The 18,627-nt window shown below is 38.2% G+C and overlaps 2 protein-coding genes across 4 annotated transcripts in view; one reads left to right on the top strand and one right to left on the bottom strand.

Annotated features, from left to right (window-relative positions):
- Window positions 1-8,551, top strand: part of UQCRC2 (ubiquinol-cytochrome c reductase core protein 2) — a 24,698-nt gene extending 16,147 nt beyond the window's left edge. Inside the window, exons 11-14 of the mRNA XM_072597898.1 lie at window positions 1,026-1,106; window positions 3,810-3,886; window positions 6,845-6,998; window positions 8,282-8,551. Of these exons, the coding sequence (XP_072453999.1) occupies window positions 1,026-1,106; window positions 3,810-3,886; window positions 6,845-6,998; window positions 8,282-8,371 (402 nt within the window). The 3' untranslated portion in view covers window positions 8,372-8,551. The remainder of the gene's footprint in view (window positions 1-1,025; window positions 1,107-3,809; window positions 3,887-6,844; window positions 6,999-8,281) is intronic.
- Window positions 6,993-18,627, bottom strand: PDZD9 (PDZ domain containing 9). Of its 3 annotated transcripts, XR_011964581.1 has the most exons (5): window positions 18,323-18,622; window positions 16,733-16,909; window positions 12,608-12,803; window positions 10,062-10,846; window positions 6,993-7,095 (listed from the first exon to the last, which is right to left on the bottom strand). XR_011964581.1 is itself a non-coding variant. In XM_072597899.1 (4 exons), the coding sequence occupies exons 1-4, from the start codon at window positions 18,390-18,392 to the stop codon at window positions 10,441-10,443; spliced, it is 849 nt and encodes a 282-aa protein (XP_072454000.1). In that variant the 5' UTR covers window positions 18,393-18,622; the 3' UTR covers window positions 8,451-10,440. The 3 variants fall into 3 exon arrangements, 2 of the variants coding, with proteins under 2 accessions (XP_072454000.1, XP_072454001.1); XM_072597899.1 differs by lacking the exon at window positions 6,993-7,095 and having other exon boundaries at window positions 8,451-10,846; XM_072597900.1 differs by lacking the exons at window positions 6,993-7,095; window positions 16,733-16,909 and having other exon boundaries at window positions 8,451-10,846; window positions 18,323-18,627.

Genomic DNA, 18,627 nt, shown 5'->3' with positions numbered 1-18,627 from the left:
AGACTGTTCTTAAAGGAAAAATGATCATCTGCCAACAACCATATTTGTTTAAATGCTTCAAATGACCAATAAGAGACACTGAATTAAAACAAGTCCAGTTTCGCTTCACGCCCATTAGACTGGGGAAGAGACAGAAGAGGAAACAGCAGCTGGTGAGAGGTTGTAGGAGCGCATTCACGTTCTGTTGGTACAACTGAGGTGATTCAACAATTCTTGAAAGCAACGTGAAACAATATTACAAAATCATTAAATTCTGAATGCCCTGTGACCTACCACTCCATTGCTAGATTTATATCATGAGGAAAGGACCCACACATAGAAAAATATTGATAGCATCACTTTGTTATAACAGAAAACTGGAAACAAAGTGGTTGCCTATCAACTGGGGCATTGCTAAACAAATTATGAATTAATGGAATATTATTGTATCAAGAAATAATGAGAAAGGAAAAAATTCAGAGAAACTTGGGAGGCTTTATACGGACTGTTGGAGAATGAAGGGAACAGAATCAGAACAGTTCGTATGCAGACAACAATGTGAAAGACCAGTCAGGACTACAGAAGACTAATGCTGCATTATGCCTCCCACCTCTTTTCAGCAAGTTAGCGCAGAATGAGCCAGCCAATGTGTCAATTTGTCTTTCAGGATTGTATTTGTTACAAACAAGGACTTTTATTTTTTATTTTTTGTTAGGCAAGAAGAGGAGAAAAATACTACTAAAATAGGGGAGGAATAGATGGCTAATGGATGAATCACTGTTTTTAAAAAACAAACAGAAGTTTAGAAGGGAACCCAGACACAGTGTTGGGACTACAATATGAGGTTGGGAGTAGAACATGAAGTTAAAAATATCTTTTTAAAAAGGAGGCAAAGTGTATATAAGATAATCTCACTATGGGATAATGAAGTATTTTGCTTAGATAGGAAGACACTAATCTTTGACCATCCTTAGGAAGAATATCTCCTCCTTATATCCTGTTTTGTTTTTTATTACTATATTTACTAAAGCAGAATTATTTTTCAGGTTTCAGCCTTTAATGCAAATTACTCTGATTCTGGACTCTTTGGAATTTATACTGTATCTCAGGCTACAGTTGCTGAGGATGTAAGTTTACTACCCCCACCCACCCCCAAATTATTTTTTTATTAAAAATAAAATATTTGAATACTGCAATTAATCACAAAGTTTGCATATTTATGAATATAATAATAATAGCAGCTAGCATTTATATTGCACTTTAAGCTTTGCAAAGTACTTTACATACATACTTTACATTTGATGTTCACCCTGTGAGGTAGGTGGTATTGTTATCATTTTAAGGAGGAGAAAACAGCTGAGAGAAGTTAAAAGACTTTCCCAAGATCACACAGGTAGTGATTCTGAGGCAGAATTTTAACTCAGATCTTACAGCATTCTATCCACTTCTCCACCTAATTGCCTAAACCTAAGCTTTTTTGAAAGGCAAGAAAAGGGTGCTACTCCCTTGGCCATTTTGGTCATCCGTATAAATAATTGGTAAAAATGTCAAAAGATATAACTCCCTGTGGTACATTGTGCTGCAGCCCCCTTCCAGGCAGATACTTATAGATCAATTTAGAAGGTCGTGGAAAAGGTAAACTGTTATAATAAATTTGCCAATTGTTATCTTTCAAACCACATTGCTCTGCCTTGCCAGTGAATATGTGAGAATATCATATGCCTTGCTGAAACTAAAATAAGACTATATTTTATAAAATTCCCCTGATCTACCAGCTTCATAACCCTATAAAAATGAAATCAGTTAAAACTGAATTTTTTAATATTTATACACAATTAGATTCAAGGTCTGAGAAGTTGGTATTCATTCTTTAAATGTCAATACTGAATCTTTTATACAACCTCTATTCAAACATTTCTAATGATGGAGCTCATAGTCTCACAAGACGGTCCATTTCATTTTTTGACAGCTCTGATCACTATAAAGCTCTTTATACTGGGTTAAAATCCACGTTGGTATAACTTCCATCCCTTCTTTTTTTATGCCATTAAAAGCCATGGTAATATGTATTTAATCTGTCTTCCACATGATACCCTTGAAAGCAACTTAGTATTCTGCTTTTTTTCCCTATAAATTGAATGTCTCTAGTTGCTTCAGCCATTCTTCTTGTCATAGTTTCAGAACCCTTCACTGTCTTCATCCCTTTAGGTGTGTGTCTATATATCTTTTAGTTTATAAGTGGCTTACCTCAAAATTCAGTGTTTAGAACTTAACACAGTACTAAAGATGTGATCCAGTTAAGACAAAGTTCCCTTGATCTGAACCAATTTAATATTCCATTCTGTGTGTGTGTCTGTGTGTCTGTGTGTGTGTCTGTGTGTATGTCCTGAGAGTTTAGAACAGATTAGAGAGTTTGTAAGAATCTGAAAAAAAGAAGTAGCCAATAGTGAATCACCCTAAAGATTTTCAAACAAGGGAGAGACTTGTAAAGATAGGTTTAAGAAAGGCAGCTATAGATATGCAACTGAGTGTCCTCTATATGGAGAATGTAGTTAAAGCAAGGGAATGATAAGTGCCAAGAGAAATAGTGAAAATTACCCTTTAAGAAACACCCACATTAAAAAACTAGGAAGTTGATGAAGAGCCATTGAAGGAGACATAAAAGGAACAGTTAAATACAGAAGGAAAATCAGGAGCATTGTGGTATGCCTGAAGCCAAGGAAAGAGAGTATCCCAACAGGAGGTGGTGGTCACGTAAAGTGATCAAGAGAATGAGTACAGCCACTGATTGTGGCAATGAGGAAATCACAGGTAACTTTTAGAGAATAGTTATTAGAGTAGGGGAAGGAGAAGGGAATAAGCATTTATTAACTGTATGTATCAGATACTGTACTAAGGACTTAATATTATCTCATTTGATCCTGACAACCTTGGGAGGGTGTTATTAACATTTTATAGTTAAGGAAATTGATGCAGCTATCAGTTAAGTGACTTGCCGAGGGTCACACAGCTAGTAGCATCTAAGGCCAAATTTAAATTCAGGTCTTCCTGAGGCTCAGTGCTCTATCCATTGTACCACCTGCTACCCTAGAGTGGTAGGGACAGGACAACCAGTTGCATTGAGGTTGCAGAGAAAGTGAATAGTGAGGAAATAGGTACGAGAAGAATCCATGAGTGATTTAGATGAAGAAATGTCCATAGAAATATTGTGTTTTTACCTTTTCTTTTAAACACTGAAGAAAGCCTAAAGCTCCGAACTCCATGATGCCCTGAGCTTCACCCTGGCCCTTCTAGTTTTCTACAACTAAAATGTATAACAGACAAAAGGTAGCTAAAAGCTATAATAGGAGTCTAAAAACCTCCAGGCCATGTTAAAGGACCTTAATCCCTCAAAAAAATATCCTTTTCAGCTCTAATTTTACAATCTGTTCATTTCTCTACCCAAATAATGGAGAGTTCATCTTCTCTACCCAATCTTCTCTTACCTCTAGTTGACTTTTCAATCACCACTTTTCATTCTGTGCTAGCCCCTTACCTGTTCCTCCATTGTGTGTCCTTAATGTTTGCTAAGATTCTCCCATGAAGGGACGAAGTTATTGTATTATGACAGAAAGACTATAGAATGGTCTAGTGGGAAGTTTGGTTGTTTTTTGAAGATTTGGAGCTAGTGCTTATAAGTGTACTTTCAATAATATTGTCCTCCAAACAGCTCTCTACAACCAGATTTGGCCAAAGTTATACGTCATCTGGAAGTCCAGTATAGTTAAGCTTTAACAAAAATGGAGAAAGTGGCACTGAAAGTTGCTGATTAAATTTACTTTTCTGTCCAGGTTATCAGGGCCGCTTACAACCAGGTAAAAGCAATCGCTCATGGCAACCTTCCTGAAGCAGATGTCACAGCAGCTAAGTAAGTGGAGAGAGAGAGAGAGAGAGAGAGAGAGAGAGAGAGAGAGTGTGTGTGTGTGTGTGTGTTTGTGTGTGTTACGCTTTTGCTCTTCAGCTTAGGAAAACTTTTCATAAATATCAGTTGACCAAACTAATATCTTGCCATTCATATTAAATTAGAAAGTTATCTTGCTTCACATTAGCACTGAGCCATAATAGTCCCCAGTGTAGTTTTAAATTTCTGGCACACCCTTCCTTCCTCTTTTTTCTGCATGTAAAATGTTTTGTTGTTCTTTAAAGGGATTCAGAGTTTGTTTGGAATCAGCTACACCCCTTTTAATCTGACATTTCTCAACATGTTGAGTTGGCTTCAGCTAGCAATACCTCTATGAAATCAGAAAACCTTTTTAATTTCACAGGACAAAAACAAGTTTTGAGAATATAGTTTTCTCCCTTGATATAAATTTGCATTATGTAAAAAAAATTTTGACTTTACATAAAGACTTCTTTAAGAAATCCACATTCCCAAAAATACCACCTATGTTAGCTTTAACTTTACTGAACTGTACTCTCCACTTTTGACCCTGGCTGAGCATTCCATGACCTTCCTCGACCCATACGCCTACACCTCCCCCCCAAAAAAATCCTCCAATTAAAAGAAACAGAAGGACCCTTACCACCACTGGATTGGGAGCTTTTCTTGAGATCTCCAGTTGGGAGCTGGAGTTGTCCAGCTCCACCCACTTGCCCTTGTGACATCCATCTTTAAGACACCACATTTGTCCCCAGCCCCTAAGTTTTACCCATCCTCTTTTTGTGTCTAGGTCCAGCCCCCATGTGTTTTCCTTGTGTTTCTCTTCCTGTTTTTGCGTCTCTGTCCTGGTCCCAACATGTCCTTGAATTGTGTGCTCCTTCCACAGGCATGTCTCTCCCCCCACTTCCTGCCTCCCTGTTTCCTACATAAGTGGGCAAATTTGCACAATTTTATGTAGGGGTCTGGAGTAGTACAGCAAAAGCTGTCTGTAGTTGACATCTGTAGTCTTGTGGTTCAACATTATCCTTATATATGTGTCTTACTAGACACATCCTGTTGGTTGTAAGATCCTCCAGATGGCCAGCAATTTCTGAGCTCAAACACTCATTAACCCTTTCTGAGAAGTTTTCTAACACCTGCCTCTCCATTCCCAATATCATTCTCATATTTCTGGGTTAACATATTTACTGTTTGAAAGTGAGTTATTCCTAGGAACCTAATTGAGATGCCACATTAACATTCCTAACTGCCTTGAGAGACCTAACATCTTGTTTCATCAGTTCAGTTAGTAGTTTGAGGACTTAGGGGATAGTTGAGATAACAAAAAATGTACGAGTGTGTGTGAGCTTAGGATTCAAATTAGGGCTAGATAGAATCAGTCAATAAATATCTATTAAGTAGTGCAGTCTTCAGATATGAAGACAGACCATCTTTACCATCAAGGAACTTACACTCAAACCCTGGGACCTCCCAGGAGTGTTAATTACCTTTTAACCACTTTATACTTATGTTAATAATTCAGTGATAATTGGGGTTATTGTGTTACTGGAATCCAGGAAATCACCATATAACTTAAGTCGCTCACACCTCATTGGTTACATATGTCCCTTGAATTTGTACAGCACACTTTATTAAACGCATGCATAGACCCGAGAGCTGATTCACTACACCTTTACGCAGTTGCGGAGTCACTGAAACATAAGTAAACTGAAGCATTTGACCTTTTTTAAGAAAAATTTAGGTTTTAAATGCTGTCTGCTTTTTAAAAAAAATAATTTTAGTTTTGTACATATCTTTATTTATAGCAGAACACAAAAAACTCAGTTACCAGTTTTGAAAAAGGGTCTTTTTTTTCTTAATTTGAATATATCTTATCATATGTTTAGTCTTCCCCGTAGCAAGCAAAAAAACATAAGTGTAATCATTGCAGAGAAAAATAATTATATTACCTCTTAGTAAAAGATTGTCATAGGTAAAATCCCATCTTAACTAACTTGAGAGGCCCTTAGGATTCATTGCATTTAGAACATGTTATGTTGTACATTTTATTAGTGGTTAAATATTAGGCAGTTGTTTGGCAGTCCATTCCTTGGTCCATGAGTTGTAGGGCCCTCGGGTGGTACATGAAATAGTGTTTGTGTCCATACTTAAGATAATCTTTTGCAACCTCATCTTAGACCCTTCCTCTCCCCAAGCATTTTTTCACCTCTTTCTATTTGCTACTGGCTTTATCATATTAACTTGTACACTCAACCACATTCTCTGCTATGGCCCTCATTCAAGCATATATCTAGCATATAGTTCCAGCAACAACCAAAAAACGGTCAAATGCTGAACCAAAGAAACATTCGTTTCATTATTAGTGTATTGTGAATTGTAAGCACAGCAATTATAAAAGCTTTTTGATTTAGTTAAAAAAAAAATTTTCTTTAAAAACCAGTTCCCTCCACCCCAAAAGAAACCACATTGGAGGTCTTCTGTTAAAAAAAGGAAAACACAAAATCTCACCCTTAGCTGAAATAGAATCCTCTTTGCAACCTACTTGATAAGTAGTTTATCCAGCTTTTCTTTGAAAACTTCCATTGAAGGGGAGCCCATGAGAAAATAGCTTAAAAAAGATTTTATCTGCAGTTTCATAGTTTGAAGTGGGTCCAGGCAAGTATCACAGAATAGTTACTTTCTATGGAACTCAATTAAATTTAATAACTATTACTACTAGATTTTGTGTACAGTAGTTTTGAAAATTAATTAAAAGTAATAAATACTAGGTAAATTAAGAAAATACACTAGAAAACTGTGGTCCTTGAAGATTTTGAAGACATTGTGCATACAACTATAGCAGTACTTTGCAACTAACTTTTAGTTATTTGGAAGAATAAACTTTTAATATTTATATGTTGAAAATTTTTTACTTAAATTCTTCATAATGAACATTTTCTTGCCCAGAAACAAACTAAAAGCTGGATACTTGATGCTAATTGAGTCTTCAGAGGGATTTCTGGATGAAATTGGGTCCCAGGCCCTGGCATCTGGTTCATATGTCACACCATCATCTGTTCTTCAGACAATTGACTCCGTGGCTACTGCTGATGTTATAACAGTAAGTAAAATACATCACTTCATAACGTTGGAGTATGATTATTTCTGTATTTGAGCTTTCATGACTTTCTTCACAAGTATGATTTTACCTTTTTCACCTATATAAAAAAAGGAACAACTGTTTCTACAGATTCCTTTGGGTTGCAGGTATTTTAGTTTCTTGGCATATTTTCAGCTGATGTGGTTCACATATTGAATCAGTAGCTTTCTTGTCACATAGTTGGAGTTTGGTTATCTGTGGATCTAATAATCCAGTCTGTTATATATTTAGAGAGGGAGAAAGAGAGAGGGAGGGAGGGGGAGAGAAAGTGTGTGTGTCTGTGTGTGTTAGGGATTAAAAATATACAAGAAAAAGCCACTTTCATCTGTTCTCCCCCACATGTATCTCTGCTCCTGACGTATTTGTCAAGACAAAGTAACACCCCATAGGTGTTGTCAACACTTTTCTTTCTCAAAAACCAGCTTTTCTTTAGGAATTTCTTTGCAGTACAAGAGTAAGCCTGTACCTATACATGTATGCTTACCCTAAAATACCAAATTATCTTGTTGCTACAACTTTTCATGTGGCATTTAAATGTTCATTTCAATGATAGTGAAATAAAAGATAAAAACCAAATATCTTGATTTCATTAATTTCTAAGTGCAATAGATTTTAAATGAAGCATATGTTACTTGATAAAAATTTTCCATGTCTAAGACTATATTTGTTTATACAAACACATACATGTAGAGGGGTAGCTAGGTGACACAGAAGATTTGAGTCCTGGGCCTAGATTCAGGAAGACCTAAGTTCAGATCTAGCCTCACACTTGCTAACTGCTTACTTACCCCATGAGCAAGTCACCTCACCTCTGCTTGCCTCAGTTTCCATAATGGTGAGATGGGAATAACAATAGCATCTACCTGCTAAGGTTGTTTTGAGGATAAAAGTGAAATAATGTTTATAAAGCCTGGCACTAGTAGACAGTGTATAGATATTAGCTGTTATATATTATTTATTATATTGCTTCCAAGTGAGTTTAAAATGTCCATTTTTAGGGTTTTTTAAAATATGATAGGGGTGGGAGAACAAATTAAAGAACTAGTAACAGAAAATTATTGGCTGTAAGTCTTCAAGTTCCAAATCCTTAAAGCAGCAAGGCACCTCTCTTAAGATTAAATTGCAGAGAAAGTGCTGATCTCCATTGAAGCTCTCTACACTAACAAAATTAATTTCCACTCTTTAAAAACAAAATATATTTTAAGTAGTGATGTATGTTTTATTATTCCTGTCAACTTTTTCAGGCAGCAAAGAAATTTATTTCTGGCAAGAAGTCAATGGCAGCAAGTGGAAATCTGGCCAATACCCCATTCCTTGATGAATTAGAAAAATGAAGCACCTATTATGGAAGAAAACAAACAACTTTCTCAATTACAAACTGGCAGAATAATAGCCCTTGGTGAAACATCAGAATTTATTCATCTTTTTATTTATGAATGGAAGAATAGCAGAACAGAAATGCAGACAAATTTCACCTGGTCTGATGTAAAGTCAATAAAATATTTTATTTAAAATGCTTTTGTTAATTTTTTTCCTGAATTTTTCTTAGTCTGTTAAGTAATTATTGAATACCTACTTCATTGTATGCAAAGGAGGGGTGGGGGAGGGATTGTTATTTTTTGCTTGAGTGAAAAAGCAGAAGAAATTTGCATAAGATGACTCAGATTTCAGACTATCAGGCACTTTTTATAAAAACAGAAAAGTAGATCAGTGGAACAGATTATTAGATAAGCAAAAAACAGGAGCAAATAAAAACAGCAGCCCCCTTGTTCAGGGAACCCAAGAACATAGATTACTCATTAAAGGACTCCCTCACAAGGACTGTCAAGAAAACTAGAAAGCATTATGAAAGGAATTAGATTTAGTCCAACATTTTACACTCTCAATAAAAGGTGACACCATAAAAAAAGTTAGAAGATAACTAATTCAAATACCTTTTATACAACTATGCGGTAGAGGAGAGGGGGTATCCAAATTCAAAGGATAAAAGAAAGTAGGCAGATTTGACTACATAATATTTTAAAGCTTTTGCATAAATAAAATCAAATGCAAAATATATACAAATACTACACCAAGAACCACTGTCAATAAAATGGCCCGTGCATATGAAGTTTTCCCCCAAAAGTGCAAACCATAAATTACCATAAGAAAATAAGACTCCAAATCACTAAGCATAAGAAAAGTATATGTTAAAGAATTGTTTCTCCTCACACCATACAGACTGGCAAAGATGGGAAAAGTGAGGATAAAATAGGTAAAATCTGATAAAAGTTGGTGGAACTCTGAAGTGGCTTCAGTCATTGTGACTTTAAATTTGGAATTATCTAAGTAACTATACTCCTCAAAACCAATGATCATAGGAAAAAAGGTATTTTGTAGTAACAAAGAACTGGAAACAAAGCTGATACTAGAGAACAGCTGAAAAACTATGGAATATATTTGTGCAGTAAAAAATAACGAGAAAATCAGAGAAACCAGAATGTATATAAAGCAGAAGCAAGAAAAAAAAACATAGTTGAACTTTTAAAGTTAACTAAAATATCAATGAAATTTCTGGCAAAGAGATAATGAAACAAAATTTCCCTCACCACCACCATGACAGGGAGATGGGACTACTTGGCTCAGAATATTGAACGTGTTGTCAGATAATCACTTTGTTTTTTCTTTCTCAAAAGAAATAGGGATGGGGGAAATAACTAATAAAAACAAAAAATATATTTTTGAACAGAGATCATTAAAAATTTGGTAGAGCTAACTGGATACAGTCAATTCAATATTTCAGAATTGTTAGAATGATCAATAATAAATAATCCATAGAAGAACTAGTTATCACTTCAGTAAAATGATTGGATTTCTCCCTCCATGGTAGGTACCATTAAAGAAAGATTGCATAAACTGAAAGTAAATCAAAGTCCTGTTTTCTAAACAATTTAGGTTATAGCTCATTTTAAAAGTGATAATTTTATAAGTAAATAATCATATTAAAAATTTTTTGTGGGGTAATTATATTCTCTATACACTGACCTGAGCCAAAGTGTATTCCTTTCACCTTAAGAGGTGAAGATCAGTGTCTTGACAAACTCATACTTCATTCTGCCAGTAAAATCCCACAGCATCATATTCATATGCACTGATTCATTCTCTCCAGAAAGGGGTCAAAGTAGTGTTCTGGATTGTGTTGCTCTTTTGGGAATGGAAGTTGCACAGCTACTTAAGAGTATGCTTTGTTATTACCTAAAAAAGATCCATGAAGGCCTCTGGATTACAGTTACTTCACATTCAACTGGGAAAAATGCATCCCTTTGTAAAATAAATCTATATACAACAATGTGCTAAAATTAAACATTTAGCACTTCAGTGGTATGGAAAATTAAAACATCTGATCCTGAATTAACTCAACCTACTACGCTGTAAAACGTTGGTCCTTTTCCTGTTGAGCATAGGCACAGTCTTCAAGCCAAAAAGCATCTGATGTAGAAGAGGAAGAAGAAGAAAGCTCGCTGTCTTGTTTTACCATTGTCCAATAAGGAGAAGGTGCTCTAAAGTCTTTTGGAACATCTATATTCTGCTCAGCAGAATCCTTATGAATCATAACATCACATCCAATGTCTTCTCCTACAGTAAACATATGATTCTTTTTTTTATATCCATGCCATTCTGTGGAGATTGATGACAACTTCCTTGCAGAATGATGCCGAAATGATTGTGGAGACTTATAGTACTTAAATCGTTCATCTAACTCTACCTCTTCATCATCCTCACTACTAGAGAAAGATGTATCTTCTTCCTGCTTATAGTTCCTTGATGTGCTAAAATGGGAAGAATAAGTAATGAAATGGATCTTAAAACTTACAACATTTTTAGAACTATTAAATGAATTGTCCCATAATGTGTATTAACCTCCCTTTAAAATTTTTTAAGTATTCATTCCTAGACTTTACTTTAAAATACTTTGCACTATTCATAAAAACTATGTTCAGATTAAACCCATGCTTTTTCTGTGAGTGATAATAAGAACTAAAGGTCAACGCTTTATTGTTCTTACTGTGTCTGGATCAGTTCCTAGAGGACTATGGAGTCCACAGCCCTTACTACATTTCTGGCCTTTTTTAACTTCTATCTAGAGACCGAGTAAAGGTGAAATGATCACAAAGCAACTATCTGCTGGGGGTTCAAATGAAGTGGTAATAAGTACCTTCAAAACAGTACAGTTCTATTTGTAGTAATGATACAAAGGTCATTGCTTCTTTTCATATCTACTACTTCATGGAATTAACATTCAGTCTTGTATGTCTATATATTGCTTTGTGGTTCTTTTACCACTTTCCATCCGAGGGTCTTCTTGCTGCTCACTGAACTACATTCTTTTTTTTTCCTAAGGACCTCCAACAACTTTTCTGTAACTGGACTTTATTGGTTTTCCCTTCATTTGAAAGATAGTTTTATGCTATCTGTCACCTTTCCTCATGACATCTGCACCTTTTCTCTCACTTTTTCCCTCTCAGTCTTTCTCCCTCTCTCTTACACACACACACATACATGCATACATATATATGTACATATGTAGCTGACTATCCACCCCTATCCACATGTAGTCCTGCTACCATCCAGATGGGTAAACATGTATTTGTGAAAAGTGAACTCCAGTGTGTCGTTTCCAAACTATAACATAATATACTGCCATAATGACATTTCATGAAGTTGCTATTGTAATCACTCACTCACTAGTCAGTTCTCAGGTCACTGTCAACTTGATTTGTTCATAAGGATTTCATTAGATTACATGATAAATTTAACTATATGCACATGGAACAAAATTGTTCTTAGAGCTAAGTATTACTGTTGTGAGTTTAGATCAATAACCCAAACTTATAGAAAAATCAAAACACCTTAGAACCTACACAAGTTCACAAGTTCATCCTATCCTCTCTAGTCCCAAAATGTTCAAATGATTACGTTGGTTTAAATTAATGACCACAGGTCAATTCTCATTGTTAATAAAACGTGTATTTGTCAACAGCCTTACAGACACGCAGCATTATGTAGGGAAAGCACGCTGGCCTTGGAAATCAAGAGACTTGGGTTCATATCCCAGCTCCAAAACTATCCGTGTGACTACAGGCTCTTGACCTTCCTGACCCTCAGTTCCCTCTGTAAAAGGAAGGAGATATACTGTCAAAAAGGGCTGGTGTGAAGTGTCCCATAAGCCTTAAAGCACTATAAAGTGTGAGTTGTACGTGACTGCTAAATTTAAGAGCAACATAAAATAGGACTAACTAGGGAAAATTAGGAAGAAAGGCTTTTTGCTTAGTGAAATCAGGGAAGTACTCACATCTGATATGGGAAAAAGGCATTTTCCTAACACGTAATCCTGCATACCAGAATAATGATTTTAGAAATGTGTCTCAAAACTTGGCAAATCCTAATTATCACCAATATCCTTTCTACCAATCTGATTCACCACTCTAGCTTTAAATATGGATTACATTTTATCTACATAAATATTTTTCACCATATAATAAATTTATACCAAAATAGAAAAAGTAAAAGAAAAAAAAACAGCCACTTACTGAGCTATTACTACTGCAGGCTTAGTCTCAGGGATTAAGTCATCTATATTTTGCCACTCTGGTGGTATGTCAATAAAATCTCGATAAACTCTGATTTGGAGTATTGCACCTATGGGGATATGGTGCAAAAGCTGTAAAAACTCTCGAAGTGTATATCCCAACACATTTGAATGGCCAACTGAAATCAGAACATCACCTGAAAAAAAGTTGAAAAAAAAATCAGTCACTTTGTTAACGGTTTAAAACATTCCAAATCAATTGGAACCCTACCATTACTTCTAGTTACTGTCCTATATCTTTCCTCCATTTCAAACTCCTAGAAATATCTGTACTCTTATTGCCTCCACTTCTCATATCATTTCTCATGATATCTTGGCAATTTGGCTTCTGACCTTGTTACTTCAACTGAAATTGCTTTCAAAGTTATTAATAATTTAATAATAATATATTTTTATTCTAAACTTAAATAAGTAAAATAGACATTTCCATATACAAAGTAGTGCAGAAAAAGAGGATTGTATATGAATCTCGTGTACAGCTTTTCTTTTTGAATACATAATAAATTCATCCTGTAATTTTCAAAGCTTTCCTGCTTATCTGTAATTCTTTCTGGCCTTCTGACCTATTCTATGCATTTTTAAAATGTTTCAATAACCTTTTCTGTCTCTGTCTCTCTCTCTCAGGGTGAAGGGAGGTGCTACCCCCAGCTAGGGATAAGAGAAAAATAAAACAACTATGCAGGTAAGCAAAACAAATTCCCACCTACCATGGCTATGTTGGAAAACGTATTTCTTAATCTGCTTGAGTCCATCACCTGTCTCTCAGGATGTGGGTACCACGTGTCATCACTGATCCTCTGCAATGCTGGTTAGATTCTAAATCTTAAGTCTTTCAAAATTGTCTTTACAATGTTGTAGTCACTGTTCAGTCTATATCAATTCATTTAAATCTTCTAGATTTCTCTGAAAATGATCCTTTGTTCATGTCTTATGGCACAATAATATTATTTGAAGATTAAGAGATGGCTTTTTTTCTTAATCCTCATTTTTCTAGACTTCCCTTCAGTGTATGACATTACTGACCATACTCTCCTACATCTTCTCTCCTCTCTGGGTTTTCAAGACACTGCTTCTCTTCGTTTTCCTGTTTGTTCCTTTTTCAGTTTTCTTTGTAGAATCTTCACATCCCACCCTCTGTGTATACCCTCAATGCTCTGTCCTCAGCCTTTTCCCTCTATTTTTTCTCTCCCTTACCCCCAGTCTCCACAGCTGCCAAAGTGATACTCCTAGAGCACAAGTCTGACCATGTTACACCCTTTTTAAAAACTCCTGTGGCTCTATTACTTCTAAGATCAAAAAAAAATCCTTCTGTTCAGCATTTGGAGAACACAATCTATTTCCAACCTATCTTTCCAGGCTTATTATATTACTCCCCTTCATGTGTTCTAAGGTCTAGTCAATCTGACCTTCTTGCTCTTCCTAATAACATCCCATCTCCTATTTCCATGACATTGCTAAGGCTGTCCCCTCCATATCTGGGATGCACTCCCTCTACACTTCTGCTTCTAAGAATCCCTAGTTCCTCTCAAAGCTCAGCCCTAGTGCCACCTCCTTGATCCCTCAGCTTCCGGTACTTCCCCAGCAAAAATAATGTACATAATTACAAATGTGTGCGTGTTCTTTCCCCTGACAATGTAAGCTCCTTAAGGGACTTTAACTTTTGTCTCTGTATCTCAGCACAGCAGGTACTTAACAGATGTACATTGATCAACTGGTCTAGGAAAAGCATTCTTTACATTAAACCAAAACCAGTCTTAAGACATCTCAAAGTCATAAGTATTAGTAAATGTTCAGAAGTATGTGAGTAAAAGGATAATGTTTCTTAATAACAATGTTAGTGATAAACTTGAAAAGTTTATTATTTTGCTGGGGAAGTACCAGAAGCAGAGGTATTGAGGAAAGCCTTATGGAGGAGGCAATCAATTACCCAGCAACTATGTCTCTCAAACTTTTTTACATGTCACATTGCTAAGACTTGTTGACTCTACAACATCTCTTAAATTCTTTCTCTCTGTTCAAACCACAATCATCCCAGTTCAGGTCCTCTCCATTAGCCAAGTACAACAGACTCCTAACTTATCTCCCCCAAATCCAACCTCTTCTTCAATATCTTTCCCACATAACTGCTAAGCTGATACTCCTAAAGCAGAGACCCAATCATATCATTTTCCTCAAGCTTTTTAAGTCCCTAATGACTAGAATACAAACTCCTGTTTGGTATTTAAAGTCTTCCACAATCTGGTTTCAGTCAATTTTTCCAAATTCATTATATATTATTTTTGATAAATATTCCAATTAACTGTTGCCTGTAAATAACATTTCATGTTAAATAACACCTCATGTTTTGTCTCTGTGCCTTTGCACAAGCTGTAATTCATGACAAATATTCTCCCTAATCTCAACTTCTTGGAAATTCCCTCACTTCAAGGCCCAACTTGGATGCTATTTCCTATAAAAGCCCTTTCCTGATTTTGCCCAGTTGTTAGTGTTTCCCTGTCCTCCCAAATATGTTTATTTTGTGTATATACATATATACATGCATATATATACATATATATCATATTTACTTATCTATGTATAAGTTTTATCCCCCAGTAGAATGTAAGGAAAGTCCTCAAGGGCAGACGCTGTCTCATTTTTGTCTTTGTGCTATCCAACACCTAGTTTCTTGAATCTCTATGCAGATGATTCCCGTACCTAATCTCTTTCCTAATCTCTAATTTCTTCTTACCAACTGCCTTCTGGAAATATCCAAGTGGATGTCATGTAAGGGATCTCAAACTTAACATGTTGAAAAAACAACTTATCTTTCCCCTAAACCCATCCCTCTTCCTAACTTCATTTTTGGTGAGGGCAGTACCACCCTTCCAAGTCACCCAGATTCAAAACCTCAGTGTCATCCTCCACTTCTCACTAACTCTCACTGAAGATGGAATCTATTGCCAAATCTTGGCGTTTCAACCTTCACATCACCCATATGTATCCCCTTCTCCCCACATGCAATCACCATCCTAGTTCAGCCTCTTGTCACTTCTCACATAGACTATTGCAACAGCTAATTGGTCTTCTCGCCTCAAGTCTTTTCCCATTCCAATCCAACCTTCACTTAAAGTGAAGGATGCATGACCATGACATGACCATACATACACACAATCAAGAAACTAGTGGCTCCTTATTAACACTAGGATCAAACATAAATTCCTCTGTGTGGCATTTAAAGCTCATAATACATATCACATATACCCTGAACCCTTCCTACCTTTCCGTTCCCTTTATACATTCTATGACACCGCTCCATAATAGTCAACGTAGCACTTGCATCTCCCAGCCTTTGCGCTGTGGCCCCGCCCTATTCCACTCTGCACTGTAATGCTCTACCCTTCCTTCCTTCAGGCTCAGCTCAAGTCTTCTACAGGAGCTTTTCCCAGCCCCCAGCTGCTACCACTTCCCCTCTGAAATTACTTCCCATCTGCTCTGTATATACTTAGTCATTTGCATGTTATCTCCTTGCTCTGTACACCCTGTGCACAGTATACTGTCTATTACACAGTAAGCCTCCATAAATTATCTTTAGGTTGAATGGCTGATCATTCACATCAACTATTAATCAATACCATATCATATCTAACCCTCGATTCTACTTGATTATCTGCGATTTAACATTTGATAACGTACTGTTTCTAGTTACTATAGCTGAATAAATGCTGTCTCCTCAATAAGATTTTAATTTCTTTAAAGGCAGAGGCAGTCTTACATTTCGTTCCTAACTTCCACAATAGGCGCTCAATAAATACTTGCTGGCTTTAATTTAAAATATTTCTTTCCTCTTCTAAAGAGAAAACCTTTATCCAACAAAGAAAAGCAATCTGACCAATCAGGACAAAGAGCATTTGGCAAACTGAGAGTCTCGCTTATCAAGATGGGCATAGCACACTACAGCTAGCATCTGGAATAGAATAAATGTAAATTCTAGGTGGATGAAATCAGTTAAGCTATAAATTAATCTGTATAATCCATATAAATTACTCTGTATTCATATATAACACCTGGGTATCCAGTTGATCACCTGGCTTTAGTCTTCCATCCTTGGCAGCTGTTCCTTTCTCCACAAGGCTGGATATCTGGAGGTAGGGTCCATGCTGGAAGATAATTAGTCCTAGTCCTTGGGTTCTCATTTTAAGAGAAGTCTTCATTGTCGTGCTCAAGGGGTGTTGTGAAGGGCTCACTTGCTGGGGAAATGCCTCTTTAAGCAGAAAGAAAAACAGTAATGTCTATCTAACATCTATTTTCTATGGAAATAAATTTCATGATAGACATCTTAAGGATTAAAGAATTATTTTTAAAAAGTTAAATCCATTAAGTATTTTCCCGGGGAGATGCTTGCGACAGTAACTGTTTTCAGGGCATGGGTAGTTCTCTTTCCAATATTTCACAAATAGTATTTCAAAAGAAAAATGGCATAGATTGCTATCTTTAAACCCGTCTCTGATTCCATATAATCTCTTATTTTGGAAATCAACAATTCAATAAAGACTTTTCAGCCTGCCGCTCCTGCGTTTTCTCCGCCTTCCACCTCCTGCACGGGCCACCGTGTCCAGACGTGGTCCGACGGCGGAGCGGGCCCGGAGCTGACACCCTTGTACCCGTCCCCGGCTAGTCTGGCCTTCTCCATCAGGTCTGGAAGGGACTCCCCAGCAGTCCCTGTGCCTAACTGCTCTGCTGCCCACAAGGCCTGAAGCCAACGGGCACCCAGGAGGGCAGAGCAAGGGAAGGGCTCAGAAGTGCTTCCCCCAGCCCCAGAAAGCCACAACGGGGAACACCCGGTATTTTATACTTTGCCGCAGCTTAGCGGCTTTCTGCACAGCTTCAATGACATATTGCTCTCGATGCTGAGGACATGACCTTGGGTCGTGTGGCCTGGGTAAAAAACACTGGACTGAGCCCGGATGCGCGACCCCGGCCAGGGCGCGGCCTTCGCGCTCTGAACCCCAAGTTTCCTCATCTATAAAGCGGCTGAGACGGAGCCGCATTAAACGAGCCGACATCCGCAGACGTGCGGTCAGCCATTAGCTTCTCCCACAACTGCTGGCCAAAACAACCGGGAGGGCAGGCGCTTCTTTTCCGAGGCCAGTTTGTGACTCCTGTCTTACGGAAACTGAGGCACGGAAGGTCCCGAGAATTCTCAAATTGGAGTCCGTCCCCTTTAAAGCTAGCGCCTCCCCGAGGAGACAGACCACTTCCAATCCACCCACTCCGTTATATAGTCTGTGTGCGGCTATCTGCATGAACGTGCGCTCCGTGGGGGCAGGAACCGGCTGGGCCTCAGGGCAGCCCTGCTCTCAGCACAGTGCCAGGCACACCAGCTGCTTAACGCTGGCCTTCGGAGCCGGCTGGGACACGAAGATCAGGCGCTCTCCGAGGTCGGCGCAGCAGGAGGCTCCCTGAGGGCACAAGCTGCGTCATCTCCAGGCAGGACTGACGTCACACCCCTTCGCCCCCGTCCCAGGCGGCCCAGGGTGGCGGGGGCGCCGGACCAGGCCTTAGGAGGACCTGGCTTCCCCTCCAGCTAGGTCACCCTGGGCCAGCCATTCACCCGCGGGCTTCAGTTCCCTTCAAATAGGAGAGGGTGGAGCTCCAGGTCCAGCTGGGGCCTTACCGTCGGGGGGAAAGTTGTCTTGCCCTGAGGCTTTGCGCCCTCGGTCCACAGGCCCCGAAACGGGGTCCATGGCGGGGGACGGGGGGCCGGGCCGGGAGGGGGCAGGTAGGGGCGAGGAGGCTTACGAGAGCCACCTCAGACACGGCGCAGCTCCCCGCTGGAGGAACCCCGCCCCGCCCCCACCTCCCCGAGGAGGCAAAGGGCAGCCTCCAACTGCCCCCAACAGCCTCGAACGCCAGGGGGAGCTGCTCGTGAGCGCGAGGCTGAGGGGACGACGGCGCTCCCGGATCCAGCCCTGCAGGTCC

This window comes from Notamacropus eugenii, chromosome 3 (assembly GCF_028372415.1).
Source record: "Notamacropus eugenii isolate mMacEug1 chromosome 3, mMacEug1.pri_v2, whole genome shotgun sequence".
Lineage (NCBI taxonomy): Eukaryota > Metazoa > Chordata > Mammalia > Diprotodontia > Macropodidae > Notamacropus > Notamacropus eugenii.
Note: the sequence above shows the minus strand (reverse complement) of the source record. Positions and strands in the feature narration are given on the sequence as shown.